The sequence below is a fragment of the Nannospalax galili genome, unplaced genomic scaffold, assembly GCF_000622305.1.
Source record: "Nannospalax galili isolate Female #2095 unplaced genomic scaffold, S.galili_v1.0 scaffold371, whole genome shotgun sequence".
Lineage (NCBI taxonomy): Eukaryota > Metazoa > Chordata > Mammalia > Rodentia > Spalacidae > Nannospalax > Nannospalax galili.
The window spans coordinates 3,983,538-4,009,053 of record NW_008331606.1 but is presented as its reverse complement, the minus strand read 5'-3'; the positions used below and the strand labels follow the sequence as shown (position 1 = coordinate 4,009,053).

General features: G+C 35.8%; 1 protein-coding gene across 11 annotated transcripts in view; it reads left to right on the top strand.

Annotated features, from left to right (window-relative positions):
• Mbnl3 (muscleblind like splicing regulator 3) overlaps positions 1 to 21,322 on the top strand; it is a 110,673-nt gene extending 89,351 nt beyond the window's left edge. For 6 of the 11 annotated variants that reach the window (XM_029560446.1, XM_029560440.1, XM_029560437.1 and 3 more), the window contains 7 exons: positions 3,688 to 3,882; positions 4,881 to 5,117; positions 8,559 to 8,709; positions 10,699 to 10,734; positions 13,143 to 13,240; positions 14,142 to 14,215; positions 16,115 to 16,253. In XM_029560446.1, the coding sequence (XP_029416306.1) occupies positions 3,688 to 3,882; positions 4,881 to 5,117; positions 8,559 to 8,709; positions 10,699 to 10,734; positions 13,143 to 13,240; positions 14,142 to 14,198 (774 nt within the window). In that variant the 3' untranslated portion in view covers positions 14,199 to 14,215; positions 16,115 to 16,253. Of the gene's footprint in view, positions 1 to 3,687; positions 3,883 to 4,880; positions 5,118 to 8,558; positions 8,710 to 10,698; positions 10,735 to 13,142; positions 13,241 to 14,141; positions 14,216 to 16,114 lie in introns of all 11 variants that reach the window. The other 5 variants (XM_029560443.1, XM_029560442.1, XR_003848466.1 and 2 more) reach the window with 5 other exon arrangements.
• Positions 21,323 to 25,516: the final 4,194 nt, after the last annotated feature.

Sequence of the window (25,516 nt, the reverse complement as noted above, 5' to 3'; positions counted from 1 at the left end):
AGCTTATTATTCTTTTAATATTTTTAAACATCAAAAATATAAAAAGGAGGTTACTAGCTACGTAAAAACAGAGGCAGGCCAGATTGGCCTAGGATCCTTGGTTTGTGGGTCCTTATTCTAGCAGGCATGTCGAAAGTTTTGATGTTATGGCAGTGCATTATTATGTACATGGTTCACATTTGAGAACTCTGCAATGCAGTTCAAGATCATACAAAAAAATATGATCCTGTTTAAAATAAGTTTGTGATTTTTATGTGGGGCTATCTTCAGCTTCATGGGGCCTAGAGGCCATGGGTTAGACAAGCCTATGAGGAGGATTTAGCTTCTTAACCAGTATGTAGTACAGAACCCTGCACCAGGGACGGTTGTTACAGCACTCTTGAACTTCCTAAGATTCCAGGCAACATTTTGTGCATACATGAGTTTTTTCTTTAGACAGGGTCTGAAGCTTTTATCTGACTCTCAGAGAAGTTCCAGACAAAAAAGATTAAGAGCCACTATTCTGAAGAATTTTTCACTAATTTTTAGGAGGCATTTCCTGAGGGCCCAGTAGTTTCTAGGCTCTGAACAAGTCCCCCAGAACTCTTAGAAATTCCTATCTTAGTAGGAAATACTGCTATAGACACTGAGCAAAAAATTGTCCTGTGATGATTTTATTCCTTAAAGTTTGTTGCCGTCACCATATTAAGTGCTTTGCCAGAATCAGAAGGATGAAAATCCAAAGTTCTGGTTTTGGGAGAAAAACTCTTCTCATATTTCCAAATATTCAGTAAATAATTTAATTTCAGCTTTAAATTTAGGAAGCAGTTTAAATGACTAGACTACTGCAGGGTGTATAAAGAAATCAGATTCAGCCTATTAAGAACATTTTCCTTAGGGCTGGAGGATGTGGCTGAGTGGTAGAATGTGTATCATCATAGGTAAGGTCCTGTGTTGCATCCCCAACACACACACACACACACACACACACGTGCGCACCATCTTCCTCTTTAAAACTAGCATTAACTCGTGGATGGCTTCATGCTAGTTCAATTGACATGAAAAGCTGTGATATAGATAGAAACAGGATTAAATTGCTTATTAAAGCTGACTCTGTAAGCTGTTAGTCAAAGCTAAGCCTCTGAATGTTCAAATTCATGAAATGGAGTAGTTACCCTGGGGCAGAGGTGGTGGTGAGAAAACAGAAATGTTTATCTGAAAAGAAATAGGTAGCTCAAGAGTTCCTGCCTCTGCCCCAGGGTGGCAAATGGGAGAATTTTCTTCATAATAAAGTGATATAGAATAAAACTTATACTAAAGAGGAAATGGTCATAAAAGCTATCATGCTAATTTTAACATCTAATAACAGCCCAGTATGCTTTGCGGTGAAATCTTTTTTAAAAGCTAAACATTTCCAACAATCACAATCCTTTTACATTTTTATATAAGCTGATTATTACAGCTTTTTTTTCACACAGTTGGAACATATAACATACCTAAGTAGATTAAAATGTTTTTGAAAAGAAAAGTTAAACCAAAAAAATTTCCCAGACAAATCACTTTGATAAATAAAGGAAAAACATTAAAGAAGATAGAGCTATCATAAGAAGAAAGCAAGGCTTACATATATATTAAACTTGGATGTAAATTGAACATTAATTAAATAAATTATTAAGTTGTTTATGTTTCATGGTGTTTGAGTATGGAAAAGCAACCCACCTCAGAGATTCTGTTTCAGATAAATATATATTAAAAGTAGTAATAATTTTTATCCAGTTTTGGAAAAGGCAAACCAAGATATATTTAAGGAGAGTTGGAAGAGTTCACTTCAGTGAGAAAGTTCCATAAACATCTGAGAGAAAATAAAATAGACTGCTACAAACATGGAGTTTTATCTTCAAAGATTCTTGCTGATTTTGACATGAGCATGAATCATTGAATTACTAAGATCTGACTTGTCACGTCTGCTAATTCCTGAAGATATTGAGAACTTTGACAGGTTTCTGAGAACTGTTCCATCAGAAGACTTAGTTAGGCTTGGTCAGCCCTAGGCTATGTGTGCTCAAACATGAGAGCCCCTCCCCAGACAACTACATCTTTCTTCCTGGCACCTAGTGTGATCCTTTCCCCTTAAAGTGCCTTCTCTCATCCTAGTGAGTGTTTCCAGTTCTTTAGGAGTGAGTTCTTTCATCCTTTCTAACATACCAATCAGCTAATTTGACAAATTCAACTAAGATGGAATGCTAAATGGGGAGCACTTCCATCTCAGCCATCTTTGCCTTGTAACAGAGGTTTCTTCAGGAATGCTGTGCTGGTGGGAATTTGAAGTATAGTCTTCTGTATCACCCCTTCCAGACTCCACAGAGTCCTCTTCCCCCGGAACTTAGAGGAGTTTCTATTAATGCAATTTAACAATTGTGGGCACAGCTTGGTAATGTAGCACATTTGTGAATTTTTTTCACTGAAAGATATAAGAATGTAAAGAAGAAAACATACACTTAGTAACACACAGTAAAATACCACCAGTTATTGCCTTATTAAACTACTGTTAGACATATTAAAATTAATATGTGAATATTCATTAAAGTATATCATCAATTATATCTACAAGTCATTCAGTAAGTTTTAAGTTAATCTAGGGGAGTCAAGAGAACTATCAGTGAACTGATAACCACAATGAAATAAAAGATGCTCACATGTGGAACAAACTGGAAAACAGCACAGTAAAGTGATAAATTGTGTGATTACTGATGCTAAAGGCAATACACAAACCAATCTCTTTGAATCCAGAACTTTTAAAGATAGACAAATGAGTAATAACCTTCTGCATTTCTAAGACTTTGCAAGTTATGCTCTAAACTATGAACCATATAATCCTGTTATCTTATCTCTTCTTACCTTAACAGGAATCTTTTTTAGCATTTCTAGGCCCTCCTTTTGAACTATGAGCATCATGTAGCCTCTAAATAAAATTAAATTTTAAAAATGCCAAAAAAACCCAAGGCTGGGCATGTCAGATTCATTTGTGTAACAGGACCTGTAGCAAAATAAAGGGTAACAGATATGACCAGGCCATTTTCATTTTAGATAAACAGTAAGTTGTTAAAGCACTCACTTTTTCTCACCCACCTTTTCTTTTTCAAGTCTTTGCCATTTTCCATAAATGTCAGTGGGCTAAGAAAAGAAGAAAGGTTAACTGTTTTGTAGTAGGGACACATGGTAGGACAGGCAGCCTTAGAGCCAAGCATTACAGCTGGGAAGAGGAGAGAGAAGAAAGGAAGGGGGCTTTTAAGTCCATGTTCAAAAGCATAACTATATGAGGAAATAAGAGAAATTTTCTGTGTGTGTGTGTGGGGGGGGTGTGCCTGTCTGTTTGCACTGTCATTGGTAATGGATTTTTATGTAAAAGGGGAGGTGTAAAAACTGAGATACAATTTGACTAATTCAAGACAATTACAATTGTGTCTTTTTTTGAAAATTGACTTACCAGTAAAGTTACTTTAAATAACAACTAAAGTTGTTACTTAAAATATTTGTTGGTCTAAAAGCAAGTCCTCTATACAAATTATTAAAAAGACAAAAAAGTCAATCAGGAAATGATAAATTGTGGTATTGCTTAGGAAATGCTGTAATTCCTGCAAGAATTATATAATAGTAGGAACCATCTGTTTACTTCTAACAACTTTTTTCTCTCTTGCAAACATACAGGGATCTTTTCCTATGAATTCATCACTTGCAGCTAACCCTGCCATGGGTTTCAGTCCTTATGTACCTCATCATCCTGGGATGGGCCTGGTTCCTGCTGAACTTTTACCAAATGCACCAGTTCTGTATTCTGGAAATCCACCTCTTGCATTGCCAGGAGTTACTGGCCCAAAACCAATTCGCACAGATAAACTGGAGGTATTTGTGAAGAACTATATAAATGCCTGTACCATAGATATTATCTTTATGCATAAAGTACCATTTTCAGAGCCTAATTTGTTAGATGTTTTAAATAAGTATACCCAAGTATTTTTTAGCATAGGGTAAAGTGTTAACTGTTTTATAACTGCAATGAGACCTCGTTATGAAGTGAATCAACTTAGTTGTACAGTAGGTACATAATGATATGGCATAGGAAGTCTGCATAAGAATGTTATTTATACATAGGCTCAAGCTTTATAGAATGGAATTACTGGATTGCTAGTAAGCATCTACTTTGTAGAATTGTAAACTGAGAAAAATTGAATCTAAGGTTCTACAATTATAGAATATAAAGCTATATGAATGCAGATTGTAAATGAGTTTCATTATGTCTAAATTTTTTCCATATTAAAAATGATATACAAAATAAGTATCACATAATAGATACCTAAAACATTTTCAAGGGAAATTTCAAAGTCTTTGGTTTATTGAAGTTCTTTAGTTTTCCTTTAATTGTTATTCTTTGTACACTGGAATAAATAGCTTGATTTCTTAGAAACTTAGCTCCATTGCCAGCCGATCAAATGCCTGGTCATATATTGTAGTAGAATCTGATTACACATGTGATTCAATTGTGGCTTTCAAGTTGCCCATGTAAAACCATAAGTGCATTGTTATATAATAAAGACTCACCTCAGGCCTTAAAGGAATAATTACTCTTGAGATTCTATGCTAACTGGAGGATTCAAACTAACAGATACTCTCTAATTTTGGAGAATGGATTTATTCCTTGGAATTATTGGGGTTTTTTTTTTTTACTCTTATGGTGAATGTGGTTTTGTTTAACCTTCAACTTTTTAAGATATTTACTAAATAAGTGATAAGATGTATATGTGACTCTTATACATACTCTCTTAGTAAAGGAAATGGAAGCCTGTAACCTTCCAGTCATCATTGTGAAATGTATATGTGTTTTGGTTTCTTCCTTTTTTAAGGTTTGCCGTGAATTTCAGCGTGGAAATTGTACCCGTGGGGAGAATGATTGCCGCTACGCTCACCCTACAGATGTTTCCATGATTGAAGTGAGTGATAATACTGTGACAGTCTGCATGGATTACATTAAAGGTCGATGCTCCCGGGAGAAATGCAAGTACTTTCATCCTCCTGCACACTTGCAAGCCAAACTCAAGGCAGCTCATCACCAGATGAACCACTCAGCTGCCACTGCAATGGTAAGAGCAGTTTGGGACTGTGGGATCCATTTGAGGGTAAATGAGTCCTGTAAGGCCCAATTAGTCTAATATTTTGTATACATAAGACTGGACACACATACATAAGCATGGCAGCACACGCCTTTAATCCCAGCACTTGGGAAGCAGAGGTGGGTGGATCTTTGTGAGTTCAAGGCCAGCCTGGTCTGCATAGCCAGTTCCAGGCCAGCTGGGGCTACAGGGAGACTGTCTCAAAAGGACCAAAAAAAAATATTCATGAGTGGATCTTAGCAGGATTAGTCAAAGTTATAAACTGAAAAAGAGAGTCAGTTGTACTTTATTTACTAAGATTTTCAAAAGATAATTATTTGAAAGCTTTATTGATGATTTTATCCCACTGTACTCTTTCTCCCATTTTCACAGAGAAGTAAATTACATGATTTAAGCAGTAAATTATCCTGAATGCCTTAATATAAAAAAACCACAGAAAGTTACCTTTGTGTTGTGTGAATCACTTTCGTGGGCACTTTGCTACTCACATCCTTAATGCCTTTTGAAACAACCGCACGTGAAAGATGCTGTATTAAATGGCTCCTAATTTTCCAAAGGTCAAATTTACCCTTCCTGTCTGGTGGCATGGTTCAGGCAGAGGGGAAGATCAAGCGAGAAGCCTACTACAGCTGCTGGGGAAACTGGTCATGACTGAGGGGTGGAGGGAAAATCTTTTCAATTGCCTTAGCAAGTTAGTTTCGGGGAAAAATTAGTTCTGCTTGATAACACTAAAAAGCAAATAGGAAAAGTAATTATATGACAGTGTACTGGGATAAGTTGAGAAATCAGACTTAGAATTATTCAAGGCTGTCACAGTTATAAACTATTTTGCTATACTACTTGCTATATTACATTATTTTTGTTAATCGCTGTTACCGAGATCCTCACTCATATCCCTAGCAAGGGACAATCCTTTGAGGAAACTTCATGTTACTGCAATATTTTACCTGGATAATCCGTCAACTTTTTGATTACTTAAGTTGGTTGCAAAAAATTCAGAATGGGTGTGGACTTATTAAAGAAACAAAGCATACTTTTCCCCTAAAACTAAATCCACAAATACATAAACACAGGTGGTATATAAATAATAAGCAATGGTTTGCTTGTGCCATCTCATCCCTGTACCCACATTCAGGCATGAGACTTTCATATGGATCTGTCCACTTTTGATGATTTGGGTGTGTTTGGTAAAATATGTGTGTTCCATATTGTCTTCAAATTATTTCGATCTAGACAACTAAATATTATGTAGCATGTCCTTTACTGGCACTTGTGAATGTCAAGATAAAGTTCTTTTCTAACTAACTGATCGCATCAGGGTCTCAGTGGTAATGTTAGACTGACCCAGAGAAAGTAGTATGAGGTAAAACTATATCGAGAAGCTCTTACATCTTTTATAGTGGCATTTGGAATAGAAATTCTCTGTAAAAGAGTGGTTTTCCCTTGCTCATGTGCATAGCTCAGGCTGACTTTGCTGAAAGAGAATTATATGTGTTAAAATTTTTGAAAAGATGTAAGCTGGGCTTGGTGGCTTATGCCTGTAATGCCAGTACTTGGGAGGCTGAAGCATAAGGGTTACCATGAGTTTAAGGTCAACCCAGGTTACAGAATGAGACTCTGTCTCAAACTTCTTTTCTCCCACAAAATGTTTTGGAGGGTTTATTTATTTCATCTGTAGTCTCTTACCTTTTTGGCAACTTAGTAAGTTTTTGATGAGGCTGTTGAGGCCTGGCTAGTATTGATAAGAGTAATATTTAGTAATAGTACAAGTACCACCCAATCAGAAATGGACAGAAACTTAAGAAGATAGATCCCAGTAGTAAACAAATAGCATTGCCCTACAAGATCTACCAGTTGAATGTCCCTCTGGGCCTTTCTCCAATTTCGAGATTAGGGACACCCTCCAACAAAGGGAAATCTTTTGTTATTGTTTCTGGGTTTTTTTAAATTTTTTTATTGAGTTTTTGTGTATTTCCTACAACAGTTCTTAATCAAATTTAGACCCCCCTCCTCCACCCATGCCCCCCACACACACACCAGACCTCATGCATGATCTCCCTGTAGACCCAGGTGGCCTGGAACGTGATATATATATATAGAGAGAGAACAGACTGGCCTCAATCTCTGTGAGATCCGCTTGCCTTGACTCCCATGTGCTGGGATTAAAGGTGTGAGCCACAATGCCTACTCAAAGAGAAATCTAAAATATTCAAATAAGGAGCCTCCTGCCCTGCTCTGTTAAAATTATCTGTGAATCCATTTCTCTCAATGGTGAAAAAAATTACTTCAAACGATAAATTGCATTTTAAGGTTGAAGATCATGAACTTTGCCATCTGGACATCTCAGAGAAAGTTGGAAATTGTATATCTCTAAAGCTGCTTGGTTTATTTTTGTATGAGTTATTTAGGAGGTAAAAATAATGTATGCATCAAAGGTAGAGTTCTCCAAAGAGAACAGAGATAGGTTTAAGCTTTTATTATTCCACAGGAATAAGGAGGTCAAAGCATGACTAACTCTTTTTGGCATGTGGAAGTGTAGTTACCCAGCAGAAGTGTTCCTGTCTCCTTAAGAATTTGGATCAGACCTCAGTGTTGCTGAGACTTGTTAAATAATGTGTACTTTGCTGAGGGAAAATATGTGAATTAATATAAAACTGTTTCAAAGAATCTTATCTAGGGGTAACTTTGAGAAGTAAATGCACAGAGGTTCTGAAAGGGCAGTAAACATGAAAGAAGGATTTAAAAATTCTGGTAAGTTAAAAAATTAAATCTTACAGATGTTTAATGAAGCAGATGCTACATAGAGCCTTTAAAAGTGAAAACTGCATACATTTTACTTAAGTGTAGCTGATACTTCAGTGTGATGGGTGGTAGGAGAGGAATGATCCATTTGCTTTCTCCTTACAGATGAGTTGATAAATATACAAGTGTAGGATTTTAACCCGAGGTCTTTGTCTAAATAAAATGTTTTATGAGACTACAGTATCAGATTACCAATGTATGTTTCATCAAGCATATACCATTTGTCTCTTAGATCTGTGTTGGAATTTTAACTGGCAGAAATCTCTTTCCTGCTATACCTGTTGCTTCTGTTTATCTTATTTGTGTTGTTTACTAGATGAACATAGCTTAAATGTTAATTATGGGTGATAATGTGGTTTAAATTAGTGAAGTTAACAGGGTTTTTTCCCTTTGTATGTCTGTTTTCTGTTTTGGACTAACTTTATACATTGAAACAGCTAACCTCTGTAGTTGGTTGTCTCGATGGGTAGCTACTCCTTATTGAAGGTCTTGTTCATTGGATATCCTGATGGATTCCCAGGCTGAACCTTTCAAAACTTGTCCTTTCTTGGTTTGAGTACATTTATCCTTTTTTCTGATATTAGTGATTAATTCATCCTTTCTCCACAGCCCATACAGCCTGGTGCACTTCAACTGATACCAAAGAGATCGGCCCTTGAAAAGAACAATGGTGCCACCCCAGTCTTTAATCCCAATGTTTTCCATTGCCAACATACTCTGGCTAACGTGCAGCTCCCGCAGCCGTCATATATCCCTACAGGTGAGAGTACAACTCTGGGCACTGTGAGTTTAACACAGTGAATATAAATACTGCAAAAGGGCTTTTGTGGGGGATTGCCCATATTTACTTTGATTAGAGATAAAATGAGGCAATTAGACTTGCTCTGGTAGGATCGCAAGCAACCTATATGGTTCTGAAAATGAATGGCTTGAAATAAAACTTGGAAAAATTATTAATGTTTTTCTTTTCAGCATTTCTTATTTTTTTGCTTCTTATGGTTGATTTACATGGTTTAATCTCCACTAATTCCTTGACTCTTATGTATTATTTCACAGACAACAGTCACCTGTTAGAAAAATTTTCCAGTTTCAATACTGCAAAGTCTGTAGTCCATGTAACTATGGTATTCCAACTAGTGATTATAATAAAGCACACTTAAATTTATGGTAAATATAGTGTGATATAGTATAGTATATGTAAAACAGGCAGTTTGGGCTTCTAATTCTTGAAACAATTAATATAAAATATGTCACTTTATTTTCTCATATTGTGCAAGATGTTTTATGTTACCTCTTCAAGTAATATAATTAACAGTTTTGCACCAAATTTAAATCCAGTTTTGTTCAAATAAATATATATAGGGAAACTAGTTTCCAATGGTTCAGTATGTTACAAATGGGTATATAATGCTCCAGAAATAAATTTAATGTACTAAATATTGAGAATATAGGAAAAACTTTTGTCAGAATGCTAAACACCCAGGTTTGGAAACTGTAATTAAATGAAGGTAAGGAGCTGGAGCGTGCTTGGTGATAGAGAACTTGTCTCAGCATGTTCAAAGCCCTGGGTTTAATCACCTGTACTGCCACAAAAACGTTCTTTTTAAAAAAAGTATAAAGCCTTTACTATATGAAGGCAACATTTGCTTTAAAAGTTAATCTTAAAAGACTTTTAAATTTCTTAAGAATGCTAAACACAGTATTGTATACTCAGACTTAAGGAAAATATTTAATGAACTACTCAGGTAATTTTAAAGGGAGCTATCAAAAATAATGGCCTTTGGTTATTGATTACAATAGTTTTGCAGAATACCATATAAATTACACAGATGGTACACATTTATGGAATAGTTTCTGAGGAGGTAAAATGGAGTTCTTTGGCACACATTTATATCACTTATAAAAAGGAACTACTCATGTCTAATGATTTAGACCTTTCTCCCAAACCTAAGGATATATATATATATATTTTTCATTCCACAAAGTAAAAGACAAAATCAGGATGGGTTGAATTGACTTTATTTCTAGCTTTTCTTTCTTCAAACATTATGGCAATTTATGTAAACATTACATCACTCCGCTTGAGCTACTTTCAGTTTTTCTTGTAGTTATAGAACTGGGTAGCCCAGAAGGTCTAGCCAGAATGGTTGAATGTGGAAAAATTTAAATTGTTCAGTCTGGTTGTCTCCAATATTATAGTTACTGTATTCTATTCAGAAGTTAGACTTCTGTTTTGCTAAATTTGGCCAGTATAAAATCTATCTTTAGTTGGGCATGGTGGTACATGCTTATAATCCTAGAACTCAAGAAGCTGAGTCAAGATGGTCCTCTGGAGTTCAAGGCCAGCCTGGACTAGCTAGGTAGTGAGTAGCTCTCAAAATGACAACATGTAAATTTGCAAGAAAAACTTGCCCCAAACTCCTCTTCATACAATTAATAATAAAATTTAAAACTGATGTAGCTGAGACTCCCCCTTACTGGAAAATCTTTTGCAATATATTCATACCCTATTCTTCAGATTCAAAGTCTTTTGTTTTAAACCTAAGAATCTAAGAATTACTTTAATTACCTGGGTCTGGGATCTTAAAGCTAATCTGTAATTATAAGCATGGGAGATTACTGGTTTGCATGTGCTGATTAATTGATATTGCAAAAATATCTTTCTAGTTAAAATCACTTCTATCTATAAAGCCTTAATAATGAAATCTCTCTTTTCTTTACTTTCCACGCTTTTCTGCATGGTGTACAGGGCCAATACTGTGCATGGCACCCGCTTCAACTTTTGGTAGGTTTTGTACAAAAATTCTCAACTTTTTCTTATCTGAAAATGTGTTTCTGCTATAACTACAAAAGACATGAGTGGCCCAATGATGTGAATGGTCATTTTCTGAATATTTAAGATTTAACATGATATTTGTGTTCCATGTCTTTGTGGAATCAAAAATAGACCTACTTTCTGAAGTCCTACTAGGTTGTTACTGTGGCCACCTTGCCATTCCTCTGTTTTTATCCCAAAAATATCAACTGAAATATTTTTCAATGTTTCATTCCATGGTGAAACTGGGCAATTTTACTTTTAACTCTTATTATATTAAAAATACTTCAAATGTAAAATATGAAAACTTCACTGATACTGCTAGCCGTCCCCAAAGTTATCCTATATTCCAAGGCATTCAATAAACAGATGTTAAGAAAGGAGATGTAAAAAAGCTAGAGCATCCTACTGTATTCTATAGTGTTTTGGAATGGAGCAGCATCTGCCTAGAAACTAGGCACAGCAGATTCATTTCAAGAGTGATTTGGCAGAATTAAGTGATTTTTTAAACAAGTTACATTGTTTCTTAACCTGTTTGCCTATGATCAAGTGTAACAATCAGTTACACACAAAGCCTTTAGTTATCCACCAGCATAACATGGAAGCCAGCTCTAAACCATTTGATAGATAACTAATATTAAAGAGGATGAGAAAGCCACTGAGGAATTCACAGTTCCTAGAGTATTCATGGATACCAGCATCAGACCGGGAGAAAATAGCTTTGTTTAATGTAGGGGGGACAGATCCCATATCAGCATCTCCTGTCAACCCAGTTCCTTTCATCCTGTAGAGAATTTGCAACAGCTTGACCTCCATCCCATTAGTGGACTAGAGTAGTTATGAGACCAAAAGGCACTAGCAGGCTTATTGAGATAAAAATGAAAGGTCAAAATGACTACCACATAGAAGCAACACAAACACAGCAAGATCTGAACTCTGGCAGTAGGGATGAGGCCTGTTACTGAAAGATTAGCTGTCCCCTATAGGAATTAACAGCATTTCCACTGATACTAACAGGAACATTGTATGAATATTAGTAGAACAGACTTATGCAAGTTTGAGGACTGTGTCTCTGTGTTCATATTTTGTGAGCTGTTGTCTTGGGGATGCTTTTGTCCTTTCCCTTTCAGAGCTCTGCTTAGGAATGCACTTGCATGCTTTGGCACTGCTGCTTTCTGCACAGTTGCTGCACTTCCAAAGGGAGAAACACGAATGTAGCTGGAATCGGCATGTGAGACAATAAAGGGTGGCTGTGGGAAATAAGTAATCAGAGATGGATAGAAGGAACAGCTCTGGAGTTTGTGTTAATCCCTATTGGGAGGACATTTTTGGTTTCTTTGGCATTGCATTTGTTGATTTCTCCTCCTGACCATTCATTTTCTCAGTAGACTTTCAGAAAATCTGAATTCAATTGATGTAGACATGATACATTATTATATATGTATGCTTCTCATTCACACATTGCGATTCACACATTAATTCCCTGATTGGCTTTCCAAAATAAGCTGGAAATTAGAAAAGCATCCAAAAGCTTTCAAGTGAAATAGAAGCTAGCAAGGCAAAGAAAAACATGAAAGAGATATTGCAGCTGTTAGCCATTATAGCTCTGATATTTGCTGTGAAGACAAGATTTACTATGAAGTATTCATGTACTTGATGATAGTCTAAGTTTCAAAGGAACTTGCCAAAGGTGTAGTTCAAAAGTTGCACAGGACTTGTGGGGAGGGGGCTTGAATACCATCAACCTATATTGCATGAAAATTGCAAAATTTTTTTAAAAAGCTGCATACGTAGGGAAACATGCTCTTCATATCTGCCCCTCTACCACATACTCACCAACAGACGCATCATCTTGATAGGCAGACTGTGTAAGTACATATAAAACTGCCACACACACATACCAGGAAATCTAGTGCAACACTCATCAGTGAACCCAAACACCAGTTCACAATTCCCTGATTCATTGTGAATATGCAATACAGTGACTTGTCTGTTTAACTAGCTTTAGCTAGATAATCCTGATAACACCAGATTTTTTTTCCTATGCATTCACAAAGAGCCCTTCTGAAAATCTGGCCTTTTGAATCAACTAGAGTGTTATTTTGCTCAAAAATTTAACAAAATGTTAAAGATGGTTCTGTTTTCCTTAATGGTAACTATAATTGGCTTTCCCCTTTTTCTTTTTAAATTTTCCTCCCTTCCATGCTATGCTGCTTTGCACTGACTCTGATTGCATGTTGCACCCTGATGTGTCCATCATGATGATGTTACATGGCTTGTTGCTGGGATATCTACTACGCCCCATTCCATCGTATCTGTCATGGTTTTGTAATTGCTCCACCCTCCTGTGTGTTGCTTCCATGATTTCCTACTGAAAGTGCCCATGATGCACGGTGGTGCGACACCTTCCACTGTGTCTCCAGCAACAACACCTGCCACCAGCGTTCCCTACGTTGCAACAACTACAGGCAATCAGGTTTGGCCATTTATTTCACCTGTTCAAACCTTGATAACTACATGTTGATCAAACACAACATATGCTTTTTGGATTGGTGGAAATTCTTGATTCATATGCTTGTGTGTTTCTTCTTTGGAAGTTTTGTTTTTATGTATATTTAGAGTGCTGTATATAATTTGCAGTTCATCTCAAGGTTAATTAGTAGCATTTTACTCATTTTAATTGGTAGCCAGATCTCATTTGTGCTATTCTATATCAAATGATTGCTACCACACCAATCCTCAAATGTATATGCTGTAATGAATATTTCCTAAATTCTTTCTCATTAGTCATGAGTAGAACTTATTTTCCTGCCATCTTTCGGGTTATCGTGTTTGAATTTGACCTAGTAAACCATCACTTTTGCTTTCAATTCCACTGGAAAGAAAGCAAGATATCACATTTCTTTCTAAGGAATAGATATCTTTATCATTATCCAGTGACTACATCAGAAATTATTTTCTCATACAGACATTAAATGTGCTTGTGTTTTGACTTTCGTTTTGAGTATTTTCAGGCAGAGTCACAGGCAAATTATCAGTTTTTAGAAAGTCTTGAAATTGTAAGGTAGTACATTCAATACATTTAATATGTTCTACCTTATTAAAGTGCAGACCTTGCTTACAGACTGCGAGTTCCACTCCAGTTTAAATTCCAGTATGATAAACATGAAACACACCAAGCATCCATTCAATGGGGAAACAAACCACATTCTAATCTGTGCTCTGCAAAATTGACACTTAGTGGAAATGCTTAATATGCTTAAATTTTTGTGCAAAATTGATCATCGTTATTGACATACCATGCCCAATTAGTGAACAAGGTAAAACGAATTCTCTCAAGAAACCGTTTTAATCTAAAATCTTTTTTACTACTATAGATACCCCAATTATCAATAGATGAACTGACTAGGAGCATGTTTGTTTCACAGATGTAGAAGTTACCAGTAGAACAGTAAGTTTCTTTAAGTATTAACATAGATAATATTCATAGAAGGCTGTTCTTTTATTTACACAATTATGTTTGATAAGGTTTTGGTAAATATTTCCAATTATAGACATTGCCTATAACTTAAGTATTTGATTGTACATTCTAAATTTTCTAAATTTTCCACATTTAAATATGAGAGGGAAGAGGTGATTTTCTGATGTGAAGACAACTGCTCCTGTATTTTCCCAGTGAGCTTATACACTCCGTAATGTTTTCCTCTTTTCAAAAAGCCTGGGTTTCTTAGCCAAAAGCACAAATGATTTTGTATTTTAATTCTCTAACATTTTTGTAGCTTCAGTTTTTTTGAACTATAGCAGTAATTCTGTCAGGCTGTCACTGGCATGATTATCTTGAAGACAGAAAGCAGTGCTTCTTCAGTCTGCTGAATGGTGTTGCCTCCTATGTGAGTCAAGCAGAATTGTGCATGACATACAACATAATTTTTGTAATCTAATTATTATTTTCATTCTTTTTTAAAAAACTGTTATTCTTGGATTTTTTTCCTCCTTCTCCCCTAACTTCCATTTTGCCTGATCCAGAGGCCATAGTAGCACACATTTATTTCAAGCAGTTTTTCACTGGGAACATGTCTTTTGATGCCACTTAAGAGTTGCAGGTATCCCTGGGCATGGGGATGGCTCACTCCTTTAATCTCAGCACTTGAGAGGCAGAGGCAGGTGGATTTCTGTGAGTTCGAGGCCAGCCTCCTCTGAAGCCAGCCCCCTCTACATAGCAAGTTCCAGGCCAACCAGGGCTACAGGGAGATCCTGCCTCAAAAATTAATTAATTAATTAACTAAAAAGAAAAAAAAATCCTAGGTATCTTAATTGTAGAAACTTAACAAGTGAATCAAGTCTGTATTGCATTGTCAGCTGTAGAAAGTTTGACGGTCTCCACCTGCAGTGTGTCATTGGTTAAAGGAAACAGCAGGTATGCTCACTGCTAGAATAACCCCTAGCTCCCAGGGCATCCTTCTCTGCTGCTGAGGACACGTAGGGCCCTAATACTGTTTGAGACAAAGCTTATATCTAATTCTAGAGTAGATAAACAGGCCCCCTCAGTTATAAGGAATGCTCTTAAAAAACATCTTTGAGTATGTGGAAGAACTGAAGGGAACTATAAGTTACAGTTGTTTTCATGGGTGTTATTTGGGGTAGTGGCAACTTGGGGAAAGCCCTAGACATGAGAATGTAGGTTTTTCCAGAAGTTTTTCAGTCCTCATAGGCTATTACACATCGAGGTAAACACAATTCATGAAATGTAATTAATATTTATGTAAATTATGTTTGGAGGAATGTTTTCTTCTGCTTGATTCCACTAGAAAATATGGCACTTGGCAGACAAAATCACTTTGACATGTAACAGGTGTTGAATTTTTTTCCAAAGATCAAAAATGTCACTTGGAATATGTTGTATAACCCACTTGGGATATTTCTTCAAGGCTGTAAGAAAGTCAAATAAAATTGTAAAATTTGTTAATATTGGCGTTTTCAAACTATTTTGTATCAAGCACTTTTTTTCTATACATGCTTATTGAAGGAGGTGAACTGATGATTGGTTGATGAGTAAAAGTTTTGGTGTTATGTAGATGATACCTTAAACACTGGGGGGCATCTCTGTTGCATAGGGCAGTTCTTCACATTAGCCCTTCATCCACTTCCCATTGATTATTATAGCTAATTTGACTGCTTAGTGATCATTTTCTGAGCCCCATTTTGACAGCTATGAGATCTGAAATTTAGAGTGGAAAGTATCTTGGGTTAGTTCATTTATGGATGCGTAGTAAGAACTAGTGTCCTGATCCCTAGTTCAATAACACTTCAATGTTTTTTACTGATTCTCTTGTTTTGTTTTTCATTTCAGTTGAAATTCTGAACAGCAGAGTTACGGAGTATCAGAATCTCTCAACAAGAACCTCTATATGGCCTTTCTATATATATTCTCGTATGTCCTCTTCTACTAACACAACAATAAGCATGGTGCAGTCCATATATTAGAGCGCATATACCAGAAAAAAATTCAAATTAAACCAAAGCATTCAATGGAATGCTAAAGCAAATAGAAATGTTAAAGCAAATAGAAAATTAATAACTCTGTATTACCATATATAAATTTCTGAGCTTATGTGCATTATCATGTAGAATACAACCATATACCTTTGTCATTTATATGAATCACCAGATCCATATTATTTAAATCATCCATCTGATGTGAATTGACAGATTGAATATAACCATAAAATTTTGTGCTTTTTCCTCCCAATAACGATTATCCTAAACAATATTCACAGTGTACTGTAGGCTTACTATACATTCTTGTTTTGATAAATGTTTGGTTTTGAAGTGTTACCTTGATATTTTGTTTACAAGAGTCTATTGGTTTGATTCAGAACATAACTATATCCAATACCATTTTCTCCATTAGTGTATTATGTTAGATTTGGGTTGTGTTTAGTTTTTATATACAGCAGTGTTTTGCTGTATATGTGTGGTGTTTGATTTCAATTAAAATGTCATTAGTGGGGAACAGAAATGTACGTGCTTGAAAAATGTGACAGGTTCATGTTAATGTGCACTCTTTAAAACATTTCTGTAAGTTTCTTGAGGCATATATTTACAAGGCCTCACTTCTGAGTGTGCACAAAGCCTGTTCATAAACATGCATGTATATAACTGCCTGCAGGTCCTCATGTATTCAGTAGTGTACTAAATTCTTATAAGATTAAAGTGATTACCTACACAAGTTAAGGAACATCTTCAAACGTGAACTTCTAATAACGCCTCTTATATAACTTGAGAAATATGCATTCACATTCTTAAAAAATTTCTTAGCATTTGTAAAAATTATATAAAGTAGCCATTACATTTATTGTGTCACAAGAATCCTATCTCCCAGATTGAATGTCTCAAAATTTAGCCATTGTCATCTTCAGCTGTGAAACTGGTACTTGGTAGCTTAAAGATATGGTAATTGCAGGTTATAAATCAAACAGAGAGATGGGGGTGTGGAGATAGTTTTTATATACTTGCAGAAAGTATGTAAAACCTTTGCATTGTAACCTTTTGCACAAGTGCCGTTTTCCAAATGCAAATGGTTCGTGTTCTTTAGACTATCTATTCATTGAATAATAAGTAAGATGCAGTCAAGCAAAAGTCAGTCCAGGTGAAAGAGAATTGTTTCAAAATGAGGCCTTTCCTCCCCAAATGGACAATCTTTTCTATTGATCAGAGAGGGAGCCTGAGTACAGGCCTAGAGAAAGGGCAGGAATGGGTGGCAGGGAGACCTTTAAAATTAATTTTTGATTTATGCAAAACAACCAGGAAAGATTTCCATAGTTGTCGTTCTTCACCTCAGTTTAGCTGAGTTTCAAATTGTATAATTGCTTTGATAAAGTAGCCAGCATTCGTGTCACATGGCAAGTGCTTCCCTGCCCAGACTTTAATATCAGAGTTTTAAAATCTCATAACCAAGCCTGGTTTTTTTGCTCATTTGAATTTATTTGCTTTTATATGTGCTTTGGAATTATAATAGGTTTTAGCACCATGTGGCTAATATAGAATAGCAATATCCCACAGAAGTGAGCTGATTCTTACAACTAACACTTAGGATATAATCTTAAAAATGTAAAATAGTAATCAATCTATCTCTTTGAAATATATAGCATACCTGTTCTAGTTCACTCAGTTATTAACATTGCTGTTATTATAAAAGGGAGAAAACATGATATTTTCCAACAATTTAAATAGATTTAATATTTACTACATATATATTCTCCCACTGGAAAGTATAAAACCAACAAAATTTATATATGTATAAATCTTGTGTTTCTTCTTCATGAAAATAATAAGGAAAGAGAAAATCTTTAGGATACCTTAACCTATAGGCTGGATTTGGAGAACAGTGGAGCGGGCAAAGATTATTTCACAGTTGATAAAATGAAGAGCCAAGGCATGTGACTTGCCTAAGGCTGCCCAACCATTGTGGGATCCAGTTGTTCCTCTTTTTTACATCTTGCTTTGGAACATTTGAGACTGCATCTCAAAGCAGATCAGATGGTCTCAGAGTACAAAAGGCAAAATTACCTTTGGTGATTGGTATCTTGTTGATCTTAATTATCATTATCGAGGCAAATCCTGACAGTCTTATTTATATTGGGTCACTGTCTTTTGTTAACTTTTGCCTGAAGTTAGAGATTGAGAGTTGTTCTTTTACCTGTGGGCTCTTTGAACCACTTATATTTTGTTTCCTAAAATCATAATACAGGAAGGATGTACCTGAGCTAGTCTAGATAAAATCCTTAATGGATATGGCAATGTTTTGTGCAAAATGAGCCTTTTGTAGATTGAGTAGATTGACATTTTGATGCAACATACTATCTCATTTAGCTTTTAAATTTTCGACAATATGTGCATAGATACTAAACCTAGAGTACAGCTGTTCTCATAAGCACTGGGAGACATTAATGATTTTATTTTGAAGACATTCAGTGAGGGATATTCAGGGTCATTGTATTTTTGCTGCCACAAGTTTCTATAACATATTGTTGGCATTTTAAAAGTTCCATATAAACAAATTGAAAGAAAGCAAGTTCAAAGCCCTAACATTTTAACCAAATTCAACAGAGTTTTGAGGGAAATGCAATTCGAAGATAGCACTCTTTAGATGACTTGTGCAATCACTTAGTTTCTTATTGAAGAAAAGACAAGATTGATGGATAAGTCATTTGACTATAAATTGAGAGTTAAAAAAAGTCACAAAACTGATCAGTGACTCTAAATGAAAATTTACTGAATCATTTGTAAATAAAAATTCTAAATAAATAAAAATCACTTGTGATTCCTAGTTAACATTTTATAATCTTTGTATTTTATAATGGCCTCTGCTTTTATTTATCCAAAATTATTAGTTTTGTTCATTTTCTCAGCCTTTTTCAAAATTTTCCAAGATTGCTGAAATTTGGATAAAACATGCCATGAATACAGAGGAGCAATCTAAAAGTTATCTTTTAAGAAGCTTTTAGTAGTTTCAATTTGTACAAAAAGCACTATTCGACCATAACAGGTATATCTGAAATAGGGACTAAAATTCAATTAAAATAAATGGAGTCATAAATTTGTTACTTAAATACAGTAGTTACTTCTGCAGTTGGAGCATGATCACACAACCTGCTGTTACATTTAATTTCTCTTTTCTAGATTAATCTTTAATTTGCAACTAGTCACAACAGCCATCTTCTCCCTATTCTATCAGCTGTACTCATCTTTTTCTGAACATGATAAAGCACTTCGTCTTGCCATAAGTATTGTCCTACACCACCAAGCTGTGTCCATTAATGGGAGCCTTCTATTTACTTGCTCTCCAATTTGGGGAACATTACCCCATCTCTGCTATAGAGAACCAAATGTAATTAGTGTTTTGAACTTGAATTACCTTTTATAGGCATGACCAGTAAACATAATGGTGTCTGAAGACAGAACAGCATTTACTTGGCATCACTTGAAATGAGTGAGACAGCTCATATGCTACTTGGATGGTTACTTGATTCTTTTTATCCTCTTTGGAGAGTGATGATGAGTATGCTCCTAGGTAAAATGCAGCCCAAGTTTTCTGAGGACTTTTAGTATATAGGACACTGGCTGTGGCTTGCAAAATTATTAGAAGCCACAGTTCTCTCTCTCTTTAAAATCTTTTGTACATTTCACTTACATTGAAATCAAAGGAAATTTAATTTCCTGTTTCTGATTGAAAGAGTTCATAAGACAATAGCCTAATTTTACCAGTGCCTCTCAAAGATAATAGAATAAATAGCATGTAAAAGAGTATAACATTTTTTGCAGGTTTAGTAGATAGCCTAATCACACTGTAAGTATAACTACAAATGGCGTTTCTGAGCACCAGCTCACTAATTGGTGCCATGTTTTCATTTTTTCTTATTGTTAGTTTGTAAGGTTTTTATTTTATTACTTTTCATATGTTTAATTTTGAAGGAGAGTTAGAGAAATTGTAAGTTTTTGCTGCATATATTCAGAGCACCTAGGAAGAGTCTAAACTGGCACTGTAGCCTAACATAATACAGATTATAGGCCGTAGCTATACTTTTTAGTTCACAGTTTAAAAACAAATTTAACTTTATACACACAAAAATTTGTCAGCGAATTATATTTAGCTGTTGCTTTGGCAAAAAACTACAACATGGCTACCTTTAGAAGAATTTGTCAGCTACATGTGGTCTGTGACAGTACAGGCATGTAGAAGAACAGCTCAAAACTCAGAAAACAGATGATTTTGGAACCATAAGTTCCATGTGAAAGCTGAATCTGTGCCCTTATGTAACTTTTTGGTCAAAAATTTAGAACACATGGATTCTAGAGTCACACTTTGTGATTTATAGAATTTGTTGTGTTGATCGGATTATTCTACAGTATTTTGACATCAGAGCAAGCATTACATATATGTTGCCTAACCTTTTTAAAATAACTTTATTCAAAATTATGTGTTCATTTGGTGATATATATATAGCTGTAAAAAATTCTATTTTTGGAAATACATACCCAAATATATGTGAGGATTAAAACATAACTAAACAGTTTGAAATGAACTCATATTTGTGAAACCATACATAACAATACTATAGAATAGCCCCTGAACAGTGTTTAAGAGACATATGCTGCAGTTACCTGATTGTCTCAGTTAGGGTGCGAATGTGTGAGACACACTTTTTTTGCACTTATGTACATAGTCCATGAAAGCAATCCTTGGAGCTTTTTGTAGTAGTTAGGGAGAGTGATTTCTGAGGCTTTGAGATGAAGGGTAATTGTTTTTAATATAAGACTTAACAAAAGCAGAAGGTTATACTGTTGCTGTGGAGGCTTTTTAGTTTGCTGCAGCTCATTGAAAGGGAAGACTGCGAACAGATGCCAGATCAACTGTATCAACACTGAGCAAGAGTAGAAAGCACTTCTTTAGCAAGGCCAATAGCAAAGATTACTTTTAAAGCATTGATTCCACTGTAAACATACATACACAACATACCAGATGGGTTTCTGACAGAGGTTTTCTTTTTTCACTAATTGCAAGCGGTAAAATCCTGTAAATTACAAGATAGTCAATCTAAAATCATATTAAATTGGACTTTATCAGAGCAGTCAGTGCTCGTAACCGCCAAGCCATCTCTCCAGCAACGTGTGTGTGTGTGTGTGTGTGTGTGTGTGTGTGTGTGTGTGAATTTCAGTGACAATCAAATTGCTAATGTTGACCTCTCTTCCTCCTTTTAAATGCAAAACAAGGTGGCAAAAATTAAAAGGTGTCATTTTCCTATTAACTGTAGCCAGTCTAAGACAACATGCTCCAGGCATGACTTTAGAAATGACTTTACAGTATACTTGTTCAGTGGTGGCTGACCTCCCTTTACCAAATTACAAAGTCCTTCACTGTGCCACTTCAGCCTCCCAATGTTTTGTTTGAATTAACCAGATGAGATTCCAGCCAAAATCTTACATAACATCAAAGCTGGAAGGGGATGTCAATCTGAGCATCTCTGCTAGTTAGGTTCACGCCACACTTGCAGATAGGCATGGAACTTCCTTGTTGCCCTCAAAACAATGAGGCTTAGCAAGTGGAAGTTTGAAAGGTTAAGGGATGGATCACCATGGCAATTTTAAGTGCTTCTAGTCTTGATGCAGGTGACTCTTGCCTTGGAGAAGGACCCCATCCTAGAACTAGGGTAGTTGGTTAGGAGGCAGTACTACCCACATTGCTAACTCTCATGGAGACATAAAAATAGGTCTGCAACTGTAGCTCAGTGGTAGACTACTCTCCTAGAAGAACAAGGCCCTGAGTTTCATCCCCAGTACAGCAAATGGGAAAAAGAGAGTGAGAGAAAAACTGAAAAGTAAACCAAAGCCAGAAAGCAATTCAAGCCTTATACATATCCCATAGCTCAGGGCCAGTTGGCTGGGAATTTCTTTAATTTTCTTTCAGCTCATGATCACTTAGAGTCAGCCATACAAGAACATACAGTCTGACAATCTAAGCCATTTCAGCTGATATAAAATGTAAACATACATTTATTTTATAGTTAAGAATGCCCACTTCAGCCTTATAACTAACATAATTTCACTATTTAATCAGTGTCTTTATGTGGCCTTTCCCTTGTGAATCTGTAAGTCATAAAAATATATTTTCACAAGGTCAATAAGAGAGATGAAACTTCGTGTGTGGTGATGGAAACAGAGCCCAGGACTTTTGTGCATGCTAAGCAAGTGTTCAGTCACTGAACTGCATCCCCAGCCTGAGATAAGATTTTAAGTGCAGAAGAACTGTAGATGAGTAAGGGTGACCCTTGAAGCATCATGAAAGATATCCAGTGAATCGATGACAAAGTGCACATGCTTACAAGGCACCTGGCCACATGCTGACAAAACACAGTGGTTTTGTTTAAATCAGTAAGGAAACGGAGAATTTAATACAACCAATCCATATAACTAAAGCCCCAAATGACCCCTATTATGAATTTGACTAATTCATAAATTCCAGACCCTCTTACTGTCCTTGCCTATAAGTGAATTACTCACTGACATTCAAAAACTGGTTTATCTCAGAGAAATTTTGTGTTAGTATAGAATCCATCCTCACTTATACCTAAAATTAGAAGGGTATCGTTGTAAATTAACTTGCTGCTCTCTTTAGATGCTGCAAAAATCCTCACTAGCCATCTTCTGTATCATTTTTCTTTTAAAAATACCTCTGTAACAAGGTGTAAAAGTAATCCAGCTATTTAGTGGGCTTTTTCCCCAAACACACAACCTTAGGACTCCATCATAGAACTGCACGGTTTGAAAGCTTTATTTCTATATACAGTTGCCGTTTGTTAATGTCGAAAACCAAATTGCTCTGTTGCTGTGTCTTGTGTGTCTTGCAGTTGAGGGAAAGATATGACCATCATTTCCTAAGATTTTAAGGAAAACCTTTCCAAAATAAGACTCATTTTATTATTACAGTTGTTACTTTAATCATTAGAAACTGAGCCATTTGCTCCCATGCTCCCAAATTACAGTAATTTAAATTGAGTTCAGTTTTAGAAGGGGGTATGTCACACTATGTTGCCCAAACTAGTAGTCTAAAATTTATGGCCTTCGATGATCTGATCCTCTCATCTCAGCCTCCCGAGTAGCTAGCACTAAAGTTTTGCAACACCATATCCAGCTATAAATTAGGACTTTCTTTTATTAGTATATCCCGACTTTATAATATAATGGACTTCATTAGGACATTTTTATAAATGTGTAGCAAGTATTTTGACTGTATCCCCATCGCCTTCTCTACCTCCCTTTCATTGTTGCTCCCCTTCCTCTTTCCAAGTCCTCCTCCTACTTTCCAGTCTCATTCCTTGAATATCAGTGCCATATATTAGAAAAAGCATGGGATAGTTGATTTCTGAGCCTGGCTTATTTTGCTTAACATGATAAGCTAGGTTACTCCTATATGTGTAGTTTTCTAAGGGATGATTTTATGTATTCATCTGACAAGAATATGGACTGTACAAAAGGAAAGCATTTGTTTTGAAAAGAAAATAGCAATTTAAGAATGCATTAAAATAAGATAATTATTACCCTTCTGTAACAATCAAACATTTAAGTAATTACCAAAAATATTATTTGGATAAAACCCATTCAAATAATATTTTCCCCAAGTGCAAGAATTCATTCCCCCAACTGCAGATGCTTTGACCGTTTTTAAAGTTATAGTGTTGTAGTGCCTGTTTGTGTTTATAAGTGTGCTTTGTGTAACCCATTTTAATATGCTACTTTCATGTTTATTTTTTGTTCTTTTAATAAAGTGTGCAAATTCCTTGGTTATGTCTGTTTTATGAGTCCGTATTCACACAGTAGTTCACTGCAAAGCTATTCATGCTCTAGTAGAGCAAGCCTGGTATTAATAACTCTAATGTAAATTTTAAGTTGTCATGTGACTCAAGAGTAAAGACTAAATTTACAAAGGGTAAATTTATTTCCAAATACCTTCAGTATTTTGAAATAGATAGTACATTCACTGTGTTAGATGCAATGAGAAACATGAGAAAGACACATACATTTCCGTAAAAGAAAACAAAAAATTTAATATCATCGTTTCTATTATACCTCTTCAACCCTGAAGTATAGTTCCAAAATAAATCAGAAATTTGTATGTTGCAGTTATTCCTTTCCACACTGCACTTTCAGTGTAACACAGGAAACCAGTGTTGCTCATTTCATTCTTGTCAAGATGGGCATCAGTGGTTTTATGACAGTGAGATGCATGGATTTTCCACTAAAATGTTTTGGGGCCCTTAAAACAGGTTATCTTCAACAAGTGGCATAGGAAAGCAAGCACAGTCATTTCTGTTTGTTAAGAAAACAAATGTAATTTGGTAAATCTTTATTCTGCCAGTGTTCAAAGTCTCAAACTATGATCTAGAACTCCTGCCTTGATGACCTTTCCATAGTTGGACTCATAGAAAACTGAGTTGAAGAGAGTGGGTCAGAAGCTGGCAGAATAAAGCACCTGTCTATGACAATGACAAGTGCCAGATGGAAGGTTGGATTCCCTACCTGCTATCATATTCCCTACCTCCTCCATAGGCAGGAGGACAGTGTGTATCTGGGGAATAAAGTCAAGAGCTCCAAGCAGTGTCCTTCAGGTAGACAGGACAGCCACCGGGACATCGGGTAAGGTTTGTGATAGGTACACAAATCAGATTCTCATCCTTAAGCAAGTTCCTCCTCATGGAGATTCAGAAATCAGCATAAGAAAAACATTGGTTTGTGATAGGTACACAAATCAGATTCTCATCCTTAAGCAAGTTCCTCCTTATGGAGATTCAGAAATCAGCATAAGAAAAACAGAGTACCCCGGAATTATTGTGTTGTGCATGGAAACAGAGCACAGGGCAGTTTGTCTAGCCCAAATCAAAGCAGACACACATGGAAAAGTGATAGGATTGGATGCATTTCCTTGTAAGTAATGTAATACACTGCCTTCTTGTAGACATGCAAGAAGAAAGTTTGTTGAAAAAACTCATAGGGAAACAGCAGATAAATGGTGGAAGCAGCAGCTGCTAAAGCAGATGGTCTATTCATGAACAGCTGGACTTGAGGGAACATGGAAGGAGCCTGAGGAGCATCTGCAGTCAGCACATTTGCAAAGACTGTATGATCATAAAAGATGCTGATCCCTCCATTGAGGATCAGTTTAGCTCTCAATAATAGGGTGGTCTAGAATAAGTTT